Raw genomic sequence first — 20711 nt, 5'->3', positions numbered from 1 at the left:
ATATAATTTATTGCAAATTTATGCGCATGAAATTGAGCCTACGCAATTTTAACAGTTTTTTAAAAATATAAACGAGTCTGATGCACTTACAATGATTTTGAAAAATGGTACGCCAATTTTTAGTGGCGCCTCAGAGTCGCCACTCGATTGCAAAGGGTTAATCTTCGCTACAAGTGGAACATAAACTTTCATTCGAACGCGGCCCGATGTTACGGAAATCGTTCTGACGTAGACAATCCAATTTCGAGTCAGCAGATTCGCGATCGTTAGAATTGCACCGCGATGGCTAAAAACGAGTTTCACTTGCGAAGATCGCACGACGAAACGTGGTCCACACATTCCCAGAGGCTCGGTCGCGGATCCGTAATTAACCGAAACGGGGAAATACATAATCTGTAATTACTGTATCGCATATTTAATTGTGTTCGCATAATTTTACGTTGGTTTTGCAGTAATAGACGGCAGCCAGAGTGTTCCCGACGCGCTACAAAAATGTCATTCTCTGTCGAGAGACCTCCAGAACAACCAAACCATTATGTTCAATCATTTGTCCGATCTCAAGCTCCAGATCAATAATTTCACTACACAGGTAAACAATTCAACAAGTTCGCGGAAAATTTGATTTCGCCGAATAACGAAACCTCTTCTTTGGAATCGCGCCGCGATTCGCAGAATGACGTTAATTATCGGCTAATGAACCGATGGGACGAAATTATGAACATCATTCTCTATTATACGGGTTATGAATTCAACGCGACGAAGCTATAGGCCCGGGGAATATCGCACGTGCACATAGATCGCGCGTATTCAATCGACTTTTGTATAAATTCGTAAAAATAGAAAGCTTCTCGTAGAACGTCGAGTCATTCAATATACGATAATGCCGTTTCTCCATCTGCCCGATATAATCGGTGAAGCAATTATTCGATGTACAAATAATCGACTGTCCCACCAATCGATTGACGGTATATTTCTAACGGAGTGTAGAAACGTTCTGACTTTGTTAAAAAGGAAATATTAATTTATCAGGAGACGGTGGATTGCTTATCGGAGTATTTAATCTCTCTTTGAAGATACGAATCAATAATAATCTGAAAGGAACTGCACTACAGTCGAAATATTTTATTTCAATTGATTTATAATTGATTTTATTCTAAATTGCAATGGCAGTAAGTTTTTAAAATATTTTAAGGACATCATTCTGAGAGAACGCTTTGATTTTTAGTTAACTGCTATCCAACGCGACCTACATCAGGTTGAAGAGTGGTTCAAAGCTGAACCCCAACTGGCCAACGTGCCCACAGAATTGAACTCGTTGTCAAACAGTGTAGCATCGTTCGGCAGCCAAATACGAGACTTGAGTGCCACTTTGGATACCCTGAAGGCATCCAACGCGAGGGTACAAGATGTCCAGGCCACCATGTTGCAGAATATTACTAATATCAAAGTCAATAAATGAATAACATTATAACTCTCATCGTGCACATCAACATAAAGTACTAACTTCTTCCATTTCCTGTTGCAGAATACGGTAACAGAACTGTCGAATGTTACCCAGAGACCACAAATGGTGACCACGAATGAAACAAAGATAAAGACTGATGAGTTGAACGCAGCGATTTTGCGGCTGTCCAACAATCTGACTCATGTCAACGAAACTTTGTCGGGAGTGGTGCAGTGGGTCACAGAGGATCAGAAGAAAGATCATGTAAGTATTAAACGATCTTACAGGATGAACCTGAACCATCAGCAATGTAGTACCAATTCCAAATCTAACACAGATTCTAAGAAACTTGATTGCTGTGCAACAATGAAAACTGGCAGACTATTAATCATCAAATTTTTCAGAAAACACTGGAGTTACTACAGGAGGCCTCGCAGGCCGTCAACATGACCGTAATATCTCTGCAGACATCAGTATCGGCGTCTATTAAGAAATTGAATGACCAAGTACGATCAAATTCAAGCACCGATTCCAGCTCTCATAAAAAATATTTTCTAACCATTGTTCAATTATTCAGGTGACCCTGATTCACACAGCGAATGCGGATCTGAGCGATAAGGTGAAACAGTTAGAACAATCGCATACTACCCCAAGAAATTCTAGGAGCCCCATGCTCGGTGCGCTAAGAGAGAGTCAAGCGCAGGGACCGAACAAAGCGAGAAGTTTGAAGGAGTCGATCGCTGGGTATGTGACGACCGAGCAGAATCGTAATGGTTTAGGTAAGTTGATTTTAAGGGTAAACGTCTGGTTGGTCAGACGAGTCCACAAATATTTAACTTCGCGGTTAAGAGGCAGACATCGACTGTGCGTAGGGGGACAGCTTTGAAATCGTTGTGTGCTGAAGTCGAGTATCCCACCGTACTGCTCTTGTTTGTCTTCGCTTTAGAAAGTGCCGAGCTAAATTTAATATGATCCTCGATGACTGGTATAATAACTTTCCTGGAGTAAAGCACAGTCTGATTATTTCTTGGGGAATTATTATTCTGAAGGAAATTATTAAGTCTTTTTGTTGAATGAAATTTCATTTTGCAGACTTGAACGAGACGTTGATGAGGAAACCATTGACAGAACGGTCAATAGAAACCCCATAATCTGTGATGACCATGCGTGAGCATAGACTCGCCTGTATGGTTGACATGGTTGCGTTTCCAGGTGCCCGAGGAAGTGTGTATTTGTAAATAGGAATAAATTAAGTATGTTGAAAAATCCATGTACATAGAAAGGTAAATATTTATAGCCTGGATCATGTTAAAATGAGTATTCGTGTCCGAGCATGAGCTAGGGAACGCTATTTATAACGAGCAATAACGTATACGTGCGCGCGCGCGCGCGTTGATCTAGCTGCGTGTCGAGATGTCAAATACTATGTATTTGAACCGTGTATCTCGAGGAAAACAACAGCAAAAGTAAAGAGACGAATACAAGTCGGAGGATGCAACTGCCCCGAGTGTTTCAGATATACCATCGAAAAGTACAAAGAGTGTTTACACTTGTCCCTTCGCGAAGTCGAAGATTCGCGTCGTTTCAGCGTGCGTTGTAATCGTGAGACATTTTTTCTACTCTTCTACCGTTTGTAGATCAGTCGTAGGCCATAAATTTGCCAAAACGTCCCGGCAATGTTAGCGGTGAATACCGGATTTTAGCAAACTCTGAATTGTTAGAACCTGTTGTTTCAATTCCGTTTATTCATAGAACGATGTGGGGAACCTCGAATGCCAAAGCGAAGTGTTCTGTAACCGTTTTGGTTTTGTTTTCACCGAACAAACAGTGGAAACAAATGTCTTGACCTTTTTGTCTCTTGTACAGGATGATCCATCTCAATGTACAAATTGATATACTTTGAAAAATACATGAAACTGGAAGAAAATGAATTCGAAAAGGTACCGGGAAAAGGAAGAAAATGCGAATGACTTTGTGACGGTCTTGGTCTTTATACATATTTAACCTTGGCGCTAGATACTTACAATTATAATACACAAAAAGTTTCATCCTTCAGTGTAATGTATTTTTCGAGGTACATCTTTTTATGAAACGTTAGTGGGAGCTGCATTATTGAATTCATATCTACTGTATTCCGTAACGGGCCGTTAATTAGCGCCATTATAATTTAGATGCACCCTAATATTGGTTGCATTATGTAAGTGAAAAATGCACGTTGATTTCTCTGTATTCTGCTTGAATATGTTATATAATGGTTACGCGTGTAATCGTCGAGTGAATTGTAGCTATTGCGGATATATTTAAACAAACGTACATACGTCCATTCTAGGGAGGAACGAAGGATTGTATTCGCATTGAAAGAGAAAAGGCGATTATGATTATTAAATGACGGACTACGAGGGAAATATCACGATGAAAATTATATGAATTTATAAAACGGGATCTGCGGAGTGCAAAATAAAAAAAAATGACACCGTCGATGTGTGAATAAAGATTTGATTGTTCAAATTTCATTATCCGGTTGTCTTTCCATCTCCTATTGCCGATTTCAGTCACAAGCGTTATTATAGCACGACACGCAGACGTTTGTTTACTCAGCTGTAATAACGACCGATGCCAAAACTCCCACAATTTTCTGCTACCATTATGAAACTAAACTACCGGTAGAGAATAATCTAACTTTTAAAATTTCATAGCAACTGGCCAATTTGTTGCAAACATTTCAAAACGCTCAACAATGTTTTATCATATTATGTTGTATCCCTCTTAATCTCACAGATTAGATTTTAAGAGAGTTGGTAACTGATCTACAGCATTTCGAAAAAGTAATCTATACTCTTCGTTGATCTCCGTCTGTTTACATTACTTCTCACTTATAAATCATTAATCAAACCAAGAGGATCGAGGAACTGAAAAATTCTGATTTTTTCTTTTATATATATATACATTATCGTAAATACTTCTTTCTTTTACCGTACGCGCAAATACTTCTTTGTTTCAATGATTTAAAAGTCCGTACAACCGGAAGTGTAGGTGACAGCGAGATCGCTGGACGTCCTTGCAGTCGCTTCAAACACTTTGATCGAACACTGTCTGTTCGAACAAGTTGTTAGCAGTGTTACAAAGCGAAGATAAAGTGCGGAACGAGTTCTGGATAGAGGATTGCTTGAATAAAAACGACGTTAAAGAATTCTTGACGTCTCGACGCGTCCCAAAGGATAACGGTGGCTTAACTATCACGGACGTTCGCTTTTATCGCGAGCCTTTGCTGTTTGCTGGTTTAGAGGAAATAATTAAAAGGGCATGGAAATCGATATGCATCCGGGCTGGTAAACCGGAACTAGGCATCGACCGGTTCGATAAAATTGCAAGGCAAGTGCATCGTGCTGTTGTTGGCCCCTGTCGTGGCCGCTATCACCGCTATTGCGTGGTCTGCGTTTGACATCTGCGCATTTCTCACGCTCGCCATCGAGGAAAAATCAAAACAATCAATATGGCGGACCCAAGCAACGAAGCTGCATCGTCGAGTAGCGTTACGGAGCAGGCTCCATCGGCCACTCCAATTCGCGACGACCTCGAGAAAATCGAGGATTTCCTCGAGCCCGACAAAAAGCGTCGAAAATCCTCGCGGAACGATGGGAAAACCGAGCAAAAGCTGGAACACCGCCTGGGCGGCATCCTCTGCTGCGCAGTTTGTCTCGATTTGCCCAAGGCAGCCGTCTACCAGGTAAGTCTTTTGACATATACATCCTTTTCTTTCCATCAGTTTTTCAAGCATTGTTTCACGAGTGATCGGTGCGATGATTGTTTACAAGTATGTACGTCTCGCCCATCGGGATTCTCCGTGTCACTGTCCATTGTTACGATTATGATTCCCTTTCCATCCGACATTTTCACCCGGGGTCGATCACTGCGTATTTCTCGTTGTTCCGTTGTGGACACGTATACAGAGCGTCCAGCGACGGACGAAAGTAAATTTCATGGTCGCTCGTTGATTCTTTGTGACAATGCGAGGCGAAAGTCAAGAGTAGAGAAGTTGCGATTTCGTTCTTGTTTTCGTGTTATTCGCGATTGAAAATCGTTCCGATCGACCAATAGTAGAACTCGTAAGTAAGATTAGAAAGAGCGCAGCCAGAGTGGTGTAGCATAGGAGAAACAGAAATGGTAAACTGGCTCGCACGCTCCTGATGCAGGACTTCAATTGTTAATAACTTGAAAACGAAAATGACGTTGCAATTTATTTGCCTTTAATTCCCGTCTCACATTGTAAAGCATCGTTTGTCGAATTTCTTCACACCTGTTGTCGACTACCCTTTATATAAACATAATACTCAATATAAAGAAATTATCGGATAAACATCAGTTTTACCTGTTTTGCAGTCGTATTTTCTTGTTTTCGGATGCTACCAGCCGTGACACAGCAAAGTTAGGCATTAATTGATTGAAAGTTTTAAAAAGAGTTAGTGATAATAAATATTATTTTAGTTGCATTAAACATTGCCCACCCCTGCGAGACAATGACCAATTTTGTCGTTGAAACGGTACTTAGAAAGACATTCCCGGTTATAGTCTGTTTTTCGAAAATAAATACTTGAAATAACATCAGCAATCATAATAGATGTCCATTCTATTCCTATAACACCCATGTTACATGCCATAGGTAGAGAGGACAGGTATTATGATTATCGACGCACCTCGAGTCTCTTCTTTCTAAAAACATACTATGGTTGATCTTATTAGAACCCCCTTAGCCCATTAATGCCCAAAATTTTTTCTTTTTATTTTTAAATGTTTTTATTTGTTGTAAAATTTATGAACGTAATTTAAAATAGTTTTACACTGTTGGGATATTTTTGAAAGTTGTTCGATTAAGTGTTAGGGTACTGGGTGTTAATGGGCTCCAATACACCCTACTATCACTTAATCTTTATACTGGCTAGTCTGTAAATATAAAAGAGTCTAATGGTATATGGGAAAAATTGAAAATATATACTGTGAACTTTTACCTTATACTATAGTCAAGTATAGTTTGTTTATTTGTGCTACACGATATCACTGGTTTGGACCCTATTACACTTAAGTTGGATTTTTGATTGATTAACAATGGTTGTTAAAACTATGTTTCTGTGTTGGATTCTTTCTCTCTCACTCTGCCCATTTTTCTTATCTTCCTTTTTCTCTTGACGATTACAACATGATTTTTAAATAGTTTGTCCTTTTGTTTTTCTAGTGTTACAAGGGGATAAGTTTTAGTTGTAATCGTATAAAATGTTAAAAAGAAGAGAAATATATATATGTACATATTTATTATCAATATATAATTTTCTTAAGATAATAAAGATGCAGGTAGGTACCTATATTTTTTTTTTAGTGGAACCATCTAAAACAAAAGGAAACTAATATTTAATTTTAATATGAATACTAACTTTAGTGAATACCTTGTGTTGTTAAATAAATATATTTAAGGGATTCAGAACTCTCCTAATTTATAGAAGGAAATATACATTATTATATAGTATGCTTTACAAAATAAATTTTTAACGTAGAATTTTTATATATTATAATCCTCAATTTCTGCATCAAGCTTGTATTGTAAAAATAAATGAATTTGATTTACAATACAAACAGTTTACGCATGCATGTAAAGTAATTCTCATTACAAATGTACATTTATGCGAATTTTGAGAACCCCTACATGAATTAAATAAACTAAAGAGAATTATTGTATGTATGCATGCCTAAGTAACAATCTCATTTTTTAGTAATATTTATTTACAGAACACTCCCTTGTCATTAAATTTGTAGCAATTCCAGTCTATCTATACTATTATATTTTGTTTTCTGTCGTTCTCTTTTTGAATTCTATTAACTGAAATATATATACATATATGTAATGCATTCTATATTCAGTGTCTGCATTAACTGTAAAACACTGGGAGGAATGTTGCGTTTGTCCTATCAGAATAGAGGCTCTTACATGTAAGTTATACAGTGCGCCGTCTGGTGCATACTGTACCATTTTTTATTTACCATGGTTCACAAGTTGTACTTACATATCTGTGGATTTGTAGACAGTACACACAGCATTTGATTTTTATAAGTGTGCACAAGTAATTCAAACTTCAACTTCATTCTTGTTGGTATTCCAATAGTCAGTTGTTAGGGAGGTAAAGGGACAATTAAGCCACCAGACCCATCATAGTTATTAGCACTTACTATGATAATGATATCTTCCCATTACAAAGTATTGTGTTTTATTGTAAGAATTTAATCTAAATGGAAAAAACATCCAAAAATCTAGTTACTAGGAAAAGTGATTGTAGACCCATGCGAAATTGATGTTCATTGCTTATAATAAACAGCGAGAGAGTGAGAGTGAGAGAGAGAAAGCGTATTTCTAGAAGATCTGTATAACATGTATAGTTGACGAGCAATTAAACAAAATAAATATTCTCAAAGGTTATTAGTTAGTTATTTCGCATACGAAACCCTTTTTCACTTATCCCATGCATCATTATCCTGTTCTATTCCTTTCTATTATTGATATATTGGCAGCATTAATGATGGCATTCACCATTGATTTAAACTTACCGGTTTTGTACCAATGATTACTTGACTTATTAATAGTACTACTACGATTTTGTGTTTCAGGTTTAAAAAACATCAAAATCATGGTAATATACATGGCATTAGTTTTGTTATTCTAGTTTTGTTAAATATCGTTGAGAGGGTTGTATGTATCTGTTGAGAAAGGAGCATAGTATGATATAACTTGTGCAAAATAAATAATTTCGCACCATTTATTGAGAGCATAAAGAATGAAATTCAATTTTGCATACAGTTGTGCATACTTTGTCACAAACTATATATACCTTGGATTTGTTAACATGTTTCAACAAAACTAGGCTTATCTTTTTTAAGAAGCTCCAAGACGAGAATGCTAGTAATACATGCTGCAACAATGTTCACAGTGTACAAATGGACACTTGATGTGTGCCGGTTGCTTCACTCATGTCCTCGCAGATGCCAGGCTGAGAGATGAAATGGCAACGTGTCCCAACTGCAGAATCGAGATCAGCAGAACATCTCCATCTCGAAATCTGGCAGTTGAGAAAGCTGTGTCTGAGTTACCAGCTGAATGTCAGTATTGCGCTAAGGAGTTTCCAAGAAACTCCTTGGAGCGTCATGAAGAGACAATGTGTGAAGAAAGGTAAGCATACCCAATGAGCTTTAAATGAGAAATATCTCTGATATCGACATTTGTGGTCTGTTTATAGAATATCCAGTTGCAAGTACAGTAGAATCGGCTGTCCATGGCGTGGACCCAACCACGAACGTCCAGAACATGAAGCGCAGTGCGTTCATCCTCATCGTACAGGGTTGGACGTTATGGAGGCTCTGCGTGACATCGACGCCCGTACTCTCGAGGAACGTAGGCTGTATGACAATGTCTTTGATCTTTTGTCCTACGAGAAAATCACATTTAACGGTCTGTATCTGTTTCTCATGTATTAAGGCCTTCAAATCTCTCATTTGACTAAATTGATCATCCATTTATCTTTAACCCAGACACAGAACATGTTTGTTACACCTGTTTCTTTTCTGCCTTGTCCAGCAGCAGCAGGAACAGTTGCTCCCTTTCATCAAGCGCGTTAGCTTTAACTACTTTAGAAGTTCAGATATTAATCCCCTATAAGCTTTCCATTCTCATCCCGCAACAGAGATCTAGGGTGTAATCTATTTGTAGAATTTCGTCGTTTATAGATTTACAAATGAAGCCGTATCGTACAGACGAGTTTGTCCACAAACTCTTTTACGAAACCTCTCGTTTCACGGCGTTTAACAACCAATGGGTTGTCAAAGCGAGGATCAATAATAGTCAACGTGATCCCACTCAGAGCTCTGAAAGGGACATGACTTATCAGGTACCTAAGAACTTAACGCCTAGTCCATATGAGAAGACATTGTGTAATGCGAATGATTATTACCTTTTTTAGCTGATCCTGAAGACAAAAACAACGTACCCATTGCCGCTTCACTATCTGATACTGAAGGGACCTTTCGGGGACATGAAAGTACAACCAAGAATCCACAGATTCGAGTTCACCGACCAGGAGAACGAAAGCCCTTACTTACCTCTACCTTTACCCGACACAGCAGAGTGCAATAGACTTCTTGCAGCTAGGGCAATTAGTTTCAGGTAAGACTCGATTGCATAGTTAATCCTATTATTTTATGAAACAAAGAACCGTTCAAGCAAACTTTCTTTTTTCCAGACTAATAATGTTCCTGGCGTCCAAGTAGTTTCACACCGTAATTATTGTTGTCAAGATTTGATGGCAAATGATTTATTGACATAACATTTTAGATTTAACAGCGATAAGAGCATAGATCACCGAGATTTATAATCAATTATTATAGTAGCGATAACCGTAACGATAATAAAACTAAAGATGCTAATTCTGCTGTAGTCTATACACGCATATACACTGACAATGTACACTGTGTTAATAAGAAAAAAAACATAGCGCGGCACAAAGTTGTAGCGAAACTAGTATGCAATTTACTTTTGGAAACGAAAAATAAAACGACGATTCGGTTTGGTTCAAAACTTCGTTCATACACTTTGCTGTTTCTTTGAGCCAAGACAGAGCAAGCTTTATTACGTAGATCGCCGTCGTCGGGCAGGTGGGATGAATGAACCGTCCCTCGACAGTAGTCTGCGCCGACAAAAATTAAAGATTACATTTTTCATGTAGCCGTGCAATCAAGTGTGGACCATCGTTCAGCCCGCGTGTCTGCCGGTCGATGTCTGTTACACATCCTTTTTGTTAATATTTAAAACTTACTATGTCATACACCTAATATCTTAATTTTCGACACATTGTAATAGATGAAAATTAAATAAATTTATTATAATTATGATTAACAATCGCGTCGACCTATTGTAGCTCGGACAAGTTAATGAATGTGTTGTTGTTCGTTTTCGGCCCGTTTGTGTTATTCGGCGGGAAGATCAGAGGGTTCAGATTGTTCTCCGGTGAACTAGCGCTGTGCCTTCTGTATTTCGGAGTTGGTGGCCTAGGATCCGATTCCGAGCATCCCTTCAGCCAATAGGAAGTGACCCTTCCCTTGCCCTTCAACTCCACCTCACCCCTCAGCTCTAGGTCGAAGGTACCAAACTTGTCTAGTATGCATTTCGTTGCCTCGGATACGTGTATACATAACGCTGCGTCAACAAATGTTTTTCTTTCTTTAATTTCTTTCATCTTTTGCAAATATTTTGTTTAACTTTTCATTACTTACGTAGCCCCGAGGACTCCATTCTCGATGCAGTGTTCACCGTATCCCCAAATAGACAATAATGGGGCATTTTTTGGCCCACCACGCCAGCGCAAACAGGTCCGCTATGTACACCAATCCTGACACTCAGCTGAGCATTTTGTTTATGCATTATAGTAAACGATTTCACGGAGTCTAGTATAGTCAACGCCATCAGGCCGATCTCTTTAGCGTGGCCGTCGCCGTTCCTTTCTGGTAGACCGGAAACCACCATGTACGCGTCTCCTATTGTCTCCACCTGCGATTGTCAGCTTCGATTAATTTCATACAAAATTCAGACGCGTGTCCGAGACTATACCTTATAGACGTCGTAGAATTCGATAATTCGGTCGAAAGTGCTGTAGAGATCATTCAGGAAGTCTACCACCTCCATCGGTGTACTTTGAGCACAAAGAGCAGTGAATCCGACTATGTCACTGAAGTAAATTGTCACGCATTCGAATTGCTCGGGCTGGACGAGTTCTCCTGCCATCAGCTGGCACGCGACTTGCCTAAAATTTAGTTTCAACGATTTATATTCATTAATTTTAAGTAACACGTTTCGCTGTAAAATGCAGAACCACCTAGGCAGGACTTGATAGAGGAGTTCCTCGCTTCGGCGCTTTTCTAAACTTAACTGCTCTGTCTTCTCCTCGACTAGAGCCTCTAAATTGTTCGCGTATTGCTCCATTCGCCTCAGCAAGTCGTCCATCAGGTTCTCGCAGTAGCCCCTGCGGAATCAAAATGCTAATTTGCTCGCAGAAACTTTCTCAATGACTTCTCTAGCATCGTGCATTTCAAATCTACAGAACTCGTTACTATATCTTCTACAGCATTTAACTTCGAATTATGGTGCTCTAATTATAAATTAGTTTCCTCTGCGCCTCGCTGATATTTGTAATTTTAATGTAATGCTAATTTTTCTTGGGAAACTATGACTTTTACTTCATAATGCCTCGTATGGTGCCACGAATAGCGTGGAAAGTGGGTCGTTCGTCTGCTATCTCGTTCCAACACTTCTCCATGAGAAATAGGATGTCCGGAGGACAGTCTTTTGGCGTCACTTCCGGTCGGAAAGGCGGTGTCTCGGATCCTGCGACGCGGCTGACAATCTTTAACGTAAATTATCAATATCATTGTTTAATTTAGGCGGATTTTCGTGATCGGTTGTACCTCTTGAGGAGTTATGAACCCTTTAACAGTCTCATAAGGTCCTCCGCGTACTACGATTTCCTCCAAAATGATCGCGAAGCTGTAAACATCTCCCTTCTGGGTCGCCGCACTTCCTGGAGTCACTGTCAATGGCAGGAGCTCCGGTGCGATCCATAATAATTCTACGAAACAATCATTATCTCCGGTATCAGTGATTTTTACCAGAACGTTCTCATTAAACGTAGATTGTCACGTTATCTTCAACATACTAGTATAATAAATATCGTCCATGATTAAGTCCGATGGCGTAGTTAAAGTCTTCAACCCGAAGTCTGAAATCTTCAAGACAAAGCGGCCGTCGATCAGACAGTTGCAGGACCTGAGCTTCCCGTGGGCTGAAACTTCGCTAGCGTGAAGGTAAGACATCCCCTGTAAATTGAAGAATTCCTTACACATGTGCTCCAATTAATTAATGTATTTTCACGACGGTTTCACCTTTACTATATCGTGAATCAAAGACATCCGGAAGTTCCAGTCGAGCTTGATAGCGTCGTTTTCCAACACGTCCTTCAAGGATCCACGGGGACAGTACTCGGTCAGGATCAGAACCGTCGGTGATGGAGAACAGAGGCAGGCGCCGATGAACCTACGTAAGTACGTGCAAGAATAATTTACTATTATTAGACTACAGATTTTGTGCATTTCTGATTGTGAAAAGATTAATCGGATTTAGGAATATTAACATGCGATTTTTTACTTGTTAAGATTATTAAAGAAGGAATTACGTTTCTCTTAAAATTGATACAGACAATTTTCTTTCTGCATAAAGATCCACAGACTAATTATTATTATAATTATTATTAGCAGACTGTGAATCTTCATGCAGAATAAAAATTCTTTGCATCAGTTTCAAGACACTGTCTACTTAAATTAGTATTGTACCTGACAGTATTTTCTGAAGTAACGTCCCTCACTTGCTTGATCTCCCACAGTAACTTCTTCGTGATGTCCACCACCTTCTTCTTGGTGATCTTCTTGATAGCTACCCTCTCACCTTTGTAAATCCCCACCGTAGTGAACACTGTGTTCAACGGCAGGGAGTCACAGCTTAGCTGCGATCCTCTTCGTATACGTTGCTCCAATCCAAAATTCTTTCATCACGAACAATATTTTTTAAACATCGATTCATCTCTTAAATTAAAGGTAGCAATAAGCAGCGTGGTGCACTCACCTCGGATATAGCTTGATGCAAATTGATCTTCGACGAGAACGGCTTTCCTATTTCCAGCAGCAGCTCTTCGGGTCTGATCCTCCAGGACATGTTGTTCAGATCCGCTGACAGTCTCAAGTGTCTGAGAAAAATCCGTTCTAGTTAGCACAACAATTTCAAACCTGAAGAGGCGCAGCATCTCGCAAGTAGCTAATTTCGAGCAGGGGTTGAAAGCAGTTATGATATCGGTTTCGGTTCTTTATCTCTCCCCGATCTGTAGTCATAAATTTTAGCGCGAAAATGAGCGAATCAATTTTTATTTTGCATAAACATTCTCGGTCTATTCGCAAATTGCTCCACGAGGTTTCTGCTATTTCTCATACAAATAACTTGTCATTAATCGATCGTTTAAAATGTACTAACACCAGAGAAAGCAGCACAAAATCCAACAGAATTGACGGAAGACAGTTTCTGCTTCTAGAATTTCTAACTTAAGAATGCTCTGTACGCTGAAAGAAAGAAATTTGCCTGCCTGTACAAAACGCACGTGGCAGCGATAGCAGCCAGCAAGAAGGCTGCAAGCGCTAGACTCGTATAAGCAACGAAGGTGTAAGCCTCGGTCCTCGACGTGCAAGCAGGATCGTTCCCCAGGAATCCACACTCGGGAACATCGGCCGGAGGCCCCTCCCGACCTCCTGGCCAATGAATCTTCTTCCCAGGGACTGGGCTGTACTCCCGGTTCAATCCAAGATAATGGGCGACCACCTCGAACCTGGCGAATTTTTGTCTTCACAATTAATATCGTGAAACATTATTCAGGGTATGTTAATGCAAACCCCAAACTAAATTCTCAACGGCTGGTCCGCCGGAGAATGGGGCTTGATTAGCATGGCAAACAGTCGAAGGAATTGCCGGCTTAATTGCCGCTGACCTTCCAGTGATAGGATCTAAATCCAGGATACTGTAGTCGGCGTCGCGGTCACCATTGTCGTCGATCCTCACGTGCCCCGTAATACCAATGAAGTCGCGGTCCCACATCCTCCTAGTTATTGAAATGCCGTCCCGTATGTCGCCACCCTCGGCTAAGGTCTCGTTCAGAGCAATGCCAAGCAGATAAACACCGTCGTAGAACGCTCCGATGAAGAAGTTCACCTGGAAAGTAGAGCATGATCTTTTTTCTTTTTAATTTTAGAGGCAGCTCGAGAGGAATTGTAGAACGATTAGAGCAATTGTAGATGGAAGTTCATCGTTGCTGGAGGTTCACTAGGATATTTATACACGGAGACGTACGCACAGTGTGCAAAAAAGCCCATAAGCTGGCGAAACGTAAATTTTTCGAAGCAAAGAATATTGTTGAAGTGTGTTAAAGCATGTAAGTTGATTAACTTTTGTCCAGAGGCGTAGATGCGTGTTCACTGTATCAAGCGAACCTTTCGACAAATTATTTTTCTGTATAAACATCTCAATTTTATTATTATTATCTATTAAACGAACGGTCAATTCGAACTGTGCGTACTTCCTCCCCTTCGGAGAAGGTATAGTTGTAGTCGGTTTGCGCCCTTTGTCGCACTGTCTCCGCAAAATCCTGGAACCTCGGGCTTGTTGGTTGCAGCAGGGACACCCTCAGCAGAGCTTCGTAAGCTTTCCTTGCCACTGCGTCGTCTTTATCGCCGACTTCCCAGTCGTGATCGCCCCAGTAGGAACCCTAATACAGATTAAAAGTGATCAAGCTCTCAGATCACTCGGTGTTTGGACTCTCCGTTTACCTGAAATATCTCGACATCGAGAAACGCCCAATCTCCTCTCGTCATCCCCAAATCGTGGGCAGCTATCATGAACTTCCGGACCAAGGTCCCTCGAACACTAAGGATCAACACTACGAGGAACAGGAGGCATCTTAGAATCCTTGTTTATTTACCTATAAACATCGTTGACTAGTCGTGGTCTACCTCTGGCGTACATGCTGGCATCTTCCAGATAAGACTGATAAGATTCGTGCGCTGAATTGCCATCGAGTTCTCTGATATACTTCAGCAGCTTTTCCTTCCTCAGGCCATACTCCAGATTCTTGCCCACGGTCCAGGAGAACAGATCCGATCTGTCCAGTATCAGGGCCACGTGGGACCAGCCGAACTCTTTAAAGATGCTGGAGAAGACCAGTCGCAGCCGGCACTGGCAGTAGGACATCCTGGTCAGGGTGGGATACTTGCTCTTGTCCTTGAAAATGCCCTTTAACGAGAAGCAGGAGGGGGAACGATGTAACAAGGAAACCGCGGGGCCACCTGGTAAACCGGATAAGCTGTCCTGGTTGTTCTAACAAGGCCACGGTTAATTAAGAATACTAATTGAGTCATAAATACGCGCAGGAAGCTGCAGAGATAGCTAGAACGAAGGAGCGAAGCGCATCGTGTTCTTCTTTCGCGGGAGTAAAGGGCGCGCACGCGATAATTACGGGAAGCTCCATCGATTAACGTTAACGAGCAAAAAGACATGCAAACACAGGAGAGACCTCCTAGAGTCCAGCGCCAGTTTCCTTACCGAGCTCTCGTTTTTCCATTTATTGATTCTGCCGAGGATGCCGGAGGTTACGGACAACTCGCCTTCCGACGGTGGCTTGTCCGTTGGAAAATATTACGATTATACAATCTGAGAGGATCTTTTATTCATCGCGTCGATCGTGCGAAAACATACTTGGTCGCCCATTCCTGTGATAATCGGCGTGTTCCAATAGGCCGCGAGCCTCGCGACCGGTTCCAGGGCGAACGCACACGCTGGACCTACGAACGCTATCACGTTGTCTCGGAAGTACATGTCGGCGGCCAGACCAGGTGCCATTGCTCCGCTGCATGATGGATAGCTAACGTTCCCCCGGAAAATCACAATCGTCCAATTAGTTCCACGAAAGCCTACTTTTCCGACCGATCTGATTTTAGGAGCCCGCTATATAAGCTCCGAAAGTTCATTTTTCATTGAATTTTCGTTTGTACGTATTTTCAATTTTCTATTAATAATCTATTATAATATAATCAATTGAACTATATTATTAAATAGTTTAATTATAATAGATTTTTAATATAAAATTGTGTACTGTAACAAAATACCGAGTGCACCAGCAAATAACTGTCTTTCCAGATGCTTTTATTGCTGTCGTTGTAACATTGAGGAAAATTCGCATTGTTATTTAACAAAATCGAGTACATTCCTCTATTGTCATTTCGAAAGTGTACCACGGTTGAAATTAAATTGTTCGATACCTCTTCTTCGAAGAAATTCGCAACGGTTGCCGTACGATTAGCGCGTCGAAGTTTGGAGACCGCACTTTGAACGATTTCACAGCAACGTGATCTAATCATTTCTTCTGCGATCAGCGTTTGGAAGAATATTTGTTCATACAACATTCCACTTTAGTTCCTCGCAGCTACAATGTGATTAGAGCCCCTCTGTCGTTCACAATTTCCCAGCGAGAACAGAAGATCTACACAAGCTTAGCCGTTCTAATAAAAATCGGATCAGCGAAGTAATCCCCGGCGATCGGGATTTCATCGAGGATTTTCTCTAAAGCGAAATGTTTAATTCCCCAGCGGGTGCCGGTCGCATTATAATTCGTTAGCGTAGGGGGTAACCGAAGACGGTAATTCCTCGTGTATCGGCCAGGGTGCAATCATTGCCCATTCACCGTTGCCACGATTGATCTATCATTATGTCAAATTGTTAGTTACAACCGGAGTGACACAGCATTCCGTGACCCCCAATTATCGATCACTGGTCGCACATCCGCGGATTCTCTCTCCAGGATTCTCTCCTTGTCTATACCAACGGTTCGATTGTCTGCCACCCTGCCCGGTGATTCGATCGTACGATGTTTGCGTTCCCGGAACGTGATCATCCATCAAGTCGTTCGCTCTTGTTCCTGCGCGGTATTCTTTGCTTTCGATAACCATCAAGCTGGACCACCGTTTTCTACACCAGCAGGTCGTCCCATCGCCGAAAATGGCCACGCGTAGAAGATTGCGACCGAGGATAAGGGAGCAAACGTTGTTCGCTGCTAATGTTGCTCCTATTATTCGTCCCTTAAGTGTCTCAGAGCCTATATTATACACATTATATACTGCTGACATTCCTATCTCGCAAGAAACCACGCTATACACCTTTGCTGATGATACGGCTATTTTAGCTAGTCATGAAAATCCTAAAACTGCACCTTTCATGTTACAACAGCAGCTACTTCAAATTGAAGTGTGGCTAAACAAATGGAAAATAAAAGTAAATGCTGACAAATGCAAACACATTACATTCACATTAATCTATTATCCGTCAGTGTCTCTTTCTTGGGACACTTTTTCACATATTTTTCTTTTAAAAACTGCAACCACTGAATAAAATACAAATACTTACTATTAAAAATAGTGAGAACATATCACGTGCTTTATGAAAGTATTAAGAATTCCCGCTGTTTTGTTTTAAATCATTGTAAATTTCAGGTTGAAACTAATAATCTTAATCTAATCTTTTTTTGTATTTTTGAATTTCGGCGAGTAATGGGTTAAACGAAAGCTTGTTTTGCCTGTTACTATAAACAATGTCATAATAATTCAGATCGAGATAGTAAAATACCTAGGTATGCACTTAGACTCACGACTTACGTGGAAACACCACATGAGAGCCAAAATAAATGCGAATAAATAATCTTCTAAAATAGAAGAAATATGTATTGGCTTACTAGCAGGCACTCTAAACTAAGTGCAGATAATCAATTGCTGATATATAAAACGATAATTTTGCCACATAATTAATTAACCCAATCGTACGGGATCAAGCTGTGGGACATGGTAGCTAAAATTCATATTAAAAAGCTGGAATCACTACAATCCATATTCTGAGAACTGTTGTAAATGCGCCATGGTACGCGCGCGATGATCAACTACACAAAGACTTCCAAATTAAACCAGTATCGGAAGAAATTGAACGACTAAGTGACAGATATAAACCAAGATTAGAAAATCATCTAAATGACCTAGTTAAGGAACTGTACACGGCAAATCTACCTAGAAGACTACGCAAGAAACATCTCAAGGAACTCCTTACTTGCCATTCATGACGAGTGATAATTGACGCTCAGATTGTCCACAAAAATAGACAATTTGGGAATTGTTAACCCCTATAAATGAATTGTCAACAACTATAAAAACGAACTGCAAGGCTCGAATAATCGTATCTCCTCTTCCTAAATTGTCCATTTTTATGCACAATTTGTATGTCAATTAGGGAGACATTACTGTATCTGCAACTGAAGAAGCATCTACGTGCTAGCTATACATAAAAACAATATAAAAATTTACCGAATGTCCTTACTGGACAAATTGTAAAGTACATCGGAGATATATAAAAAGAAAAAAAATTCATCCCTCAGGATTTCTCGGGTTCCACCCTGCTTTCTACTGTCATAATGATGAACACTTCGACTGTTTCGCCTCTTAGAAAATTATCGACGACAGGGACGTTCGAATCACTGAAGCTGCAGAACAAATTGCAATAAATTCTCCCTAATTCACGCTCAGATTGTGCACAAAAATAAATAATTTGGGAAGAGGAGACACGATTATTCGAGCTTCGCGGCTCGTTTTTGTAATCGTTGACAATCGATAACTAAAAAAACGAGCGGCAAGGCTCGAATAATCGTGTCTTCTCTACCCAAATTATTTATTTTTGTGCACAATCTCAGCGCGAATTAGGGAGAATTTACTGTACACAGCAGAGGGGTGGTCTAAGCCGTGTCTGAATTAAGATCAACCAGATCGCTGCGGAGAATCAAAAGCAAAACCAGCGCCAAACTTCGCTGAATTCTGGTAGAAAAACGCCGGTCGATTGTTCACGAGGAGAAAGAGCTTTTCCCGAGACAGCCTACGCAGAATTTGGACGATTTCACATAACCATATCGGAGCACGAGCTCCCGCGGCGGACCGGAGTCCCGGATTTTTTGTATGCAAACGTTTGTCCAATTGGATTAATGTAACGACGTGGAAGCGATGGTAGAACGCGTGGTCAGAACGCGGATCAACTTACAGGGTCGTCGGTATCTAGGACAAAACGCGGCCCTCTTTTGCCCCCCGTTTGATATTTTTTTCCGGTTCAAAGGAGCGAGGGAATCCTCCTGAAAAAAGGAAAACCGGGGGAACCGAATCCGAGGACGTTGACAAGTGAAGATTCTCCGGCTTACCTTCCTTGGACTTTGCGCAGTTGCACGTTGTGGACGTTCAGGAAGTCGTTCACTTCGGCCAAGGCCAAGTCGACAGCTGGTCCGCACCTTTCAAGATCGAACGGGCTGTTCAGGTGCGAGGCCATCAGTACTCCGACATTGTAGATTCTCGGGCTGTTCCCGTGATCCGCTGCGTGGATCCCAGAAACCGCCGAGATAAGAACGGGGTAGGTGCGAGATCGATCGGGAAAAGGGGTGTTCAACAGCTGCAGCGATCGAGACTCGAATGGACGATTTTCCCTGCTCTCGGTCGTCGAAACAAATCGCACAGAAACGATGTTTATTTCATTCGTACGCGCAATTGCCCGTGACACCGAAAGAAAGGGACGCGGGACGGCGTCGTGTCATCCTTGCTCGCTGATCAAATGGGTTTTCTTCATTTCATTTAATGCGTTTGTCGTGATCAGACCTTTACGCGCGTTATTCATTTAAATAGACTTTCAAGTTGTTTTAGAAAAATCGGGACAAGGATCCCTCGATCGTCTTCGAGCACTGCACGTGTTGCAGACGCGGACAAATTCGCATTTATTTTTCATTCGAAGAACCGCTTGTTTCTCTCTTATACATATAACGTTCTCATATTTTTCACAGGCAAGATTGATTTGTTAATAGTTCCCGAAGAAGCTGCTAATTAGCTAGATAGAAGCTACATAATTTTGTGAAAACGAAACTGGATGGTAGACCGCCGATTACAAAAAAACCCCTAATTTACGACTTCCAAAAATGTTGAAGGAAACACAGAGCCTTACCCATGGCGACGTTGACGTATCCAAGCGCCCGAGAAATCCCAACGAGAACCAGAAACTTCACAATCACTAGAAACGCGCGATACCGCGGAACATCCACCATGGTCACTGTAATTTCTTTCAGCATCGCGAAGCTATACGTTTGATCCACATGATCCGACGATTGAAATGCATGATTTAAAAGATCGCTGAAGAATTGATAGAAATGATGTTTTTCTGTAGTTCGATAAGGAATTTAGCGGATCATGTGACAGAGCGCCGCACCGGTTCGAACACATCTAAGCCACCCCCGCGAGACATTCACCCTTATATGCGGACGGACATAACGCATCCGCGAGGATTTAACGCAATTTATTAGCCCGGCCGATAGCTCGTGTTTGTCAACGTGACGGCTGCGACGCGTATTTTACGGGGAATCTCGGTTTATCAACAGATTTCATGCGGGTACAAGCAAAATACTCCAAGGGACACGCATTTGGAAGTTTTGGTACATGCGCGATGATCGCAGAACCTATTCCACGCATCTACGCATGCTTCGCAATTTGAACCCTCTCTCGGCACACGATCTAAAGAGTGTTTCGA

The 20711-nt window shown here is 41.0% G+C and overlaps 3 protein-coding genes across 8 annotated transcripts in view; 2 read left to right on the top strand and 1 right to left on the bottom strand.

Moving 5' to 3' along the window:
* The window catches only part of LOC117222181 (uncharacterized), a 31571-nt gene extending 27614 nt beyond the window's left edge, over positions 1-3957 (top strand). For all 6 annotated transcript variants that reach the window (XM_033473746.2, XM_033473745.2, XM_033473744.2 and 3 more), the window contains 6 exons: positions 453-589; positions 1226-1447; positions 1526-1708; positions 1849-1950; positions 2022-2223; positions 2537-3957. In XM_033473746.2, coding sequence (XP_033329637.2) covers positions 453-589; positions 1226-1447; positions 1526-1708; positions 1849-1950; positions 2022-2223; positions 2537-2595 — 905 coding nt within the window. In that variant the 3' untranslated portion in view covers positions 2596-3957. The remainder of the gene's footprint in view (positions 1-452; positions 590-1225; positions 1448-1525; positions 1709-1848; positions 1951-2021; positions 2224-2536) is intronic.
* Positions 3958-4505: 548 nt separating this feature from the next.
* On the top strand, positions 4506-10376 carry LOC117222183 (zinc finger TRAF-type-containing protein 1 homolog). The gene is made up of 6 exons (XM_033473750.2): positions 4506-5171; positions 8416-8654; positions 8722-8933; positions 9209-9369; positions 9442-9644; positions 9721-10376. Exons 1-6 carry the CDS (start codon positions 4938-4940, stop codon positions 9746-9748), a joined length of 1077 nt encoding a protein of 358 aa, XP_033329641.1. The 5' UTR covers positions 4506-4937; the 3' UTR covers positions 9749-10376.
* LOC117222186 (atrial natriuretic peptide receptor 1) lies at positions 9777-20653 on the bottom strand. The gene is made up of 19 exons (XM_033473752.2): positions 20621-20653; positions 19345-19589; positions 15819-15984; positions 15666-15740; positions 15077-15356; positions 14894-15003; positions 14644-14832; positions 14059-14279; positions 13660-13899; positions 13149-13269; positions 12860-13068; positions 12413-12563; positions 12187-12346; positions 11939-12099; positions 11711-11877; positions 11350-11496; positions 11085-11277; positions 10751-11024; positions 9777-10673 (listed from the first exon to the last, which is right to left on the bottom strand). The coding sequence occupies exons 1-19, from the start codon at positions 20651-20653 to the stop codon at positions 10387-10389; spliced, it is 3429 nt and encodes a 1142-aa protein (XP_033329643.2). The 3' UTR covers positions 9777-10386.
* Between the last annotated feature and the right edge of the window lie 58 nt (positions 20654-20711).

The sequence above is a fragment of the Megalopta genalis genome, chromosome 3, assembly GCF_051020955.1.
Source record: "Megalopta genalis isolate 19385.01 chromosome 3, iyMegGena1_principal, whole genome shotgun sequence".
Classification (NCBI taxonomy): domain Eukaryota; kingdom Metazoa; phylum Arthropoda; class Insecta; order Hymenoptera; family Halictidae; genus Megalopta; species Megalopta genalis.
This window is presented reverse-complemented; position numbering and strand designations above follow the sequence as displayed.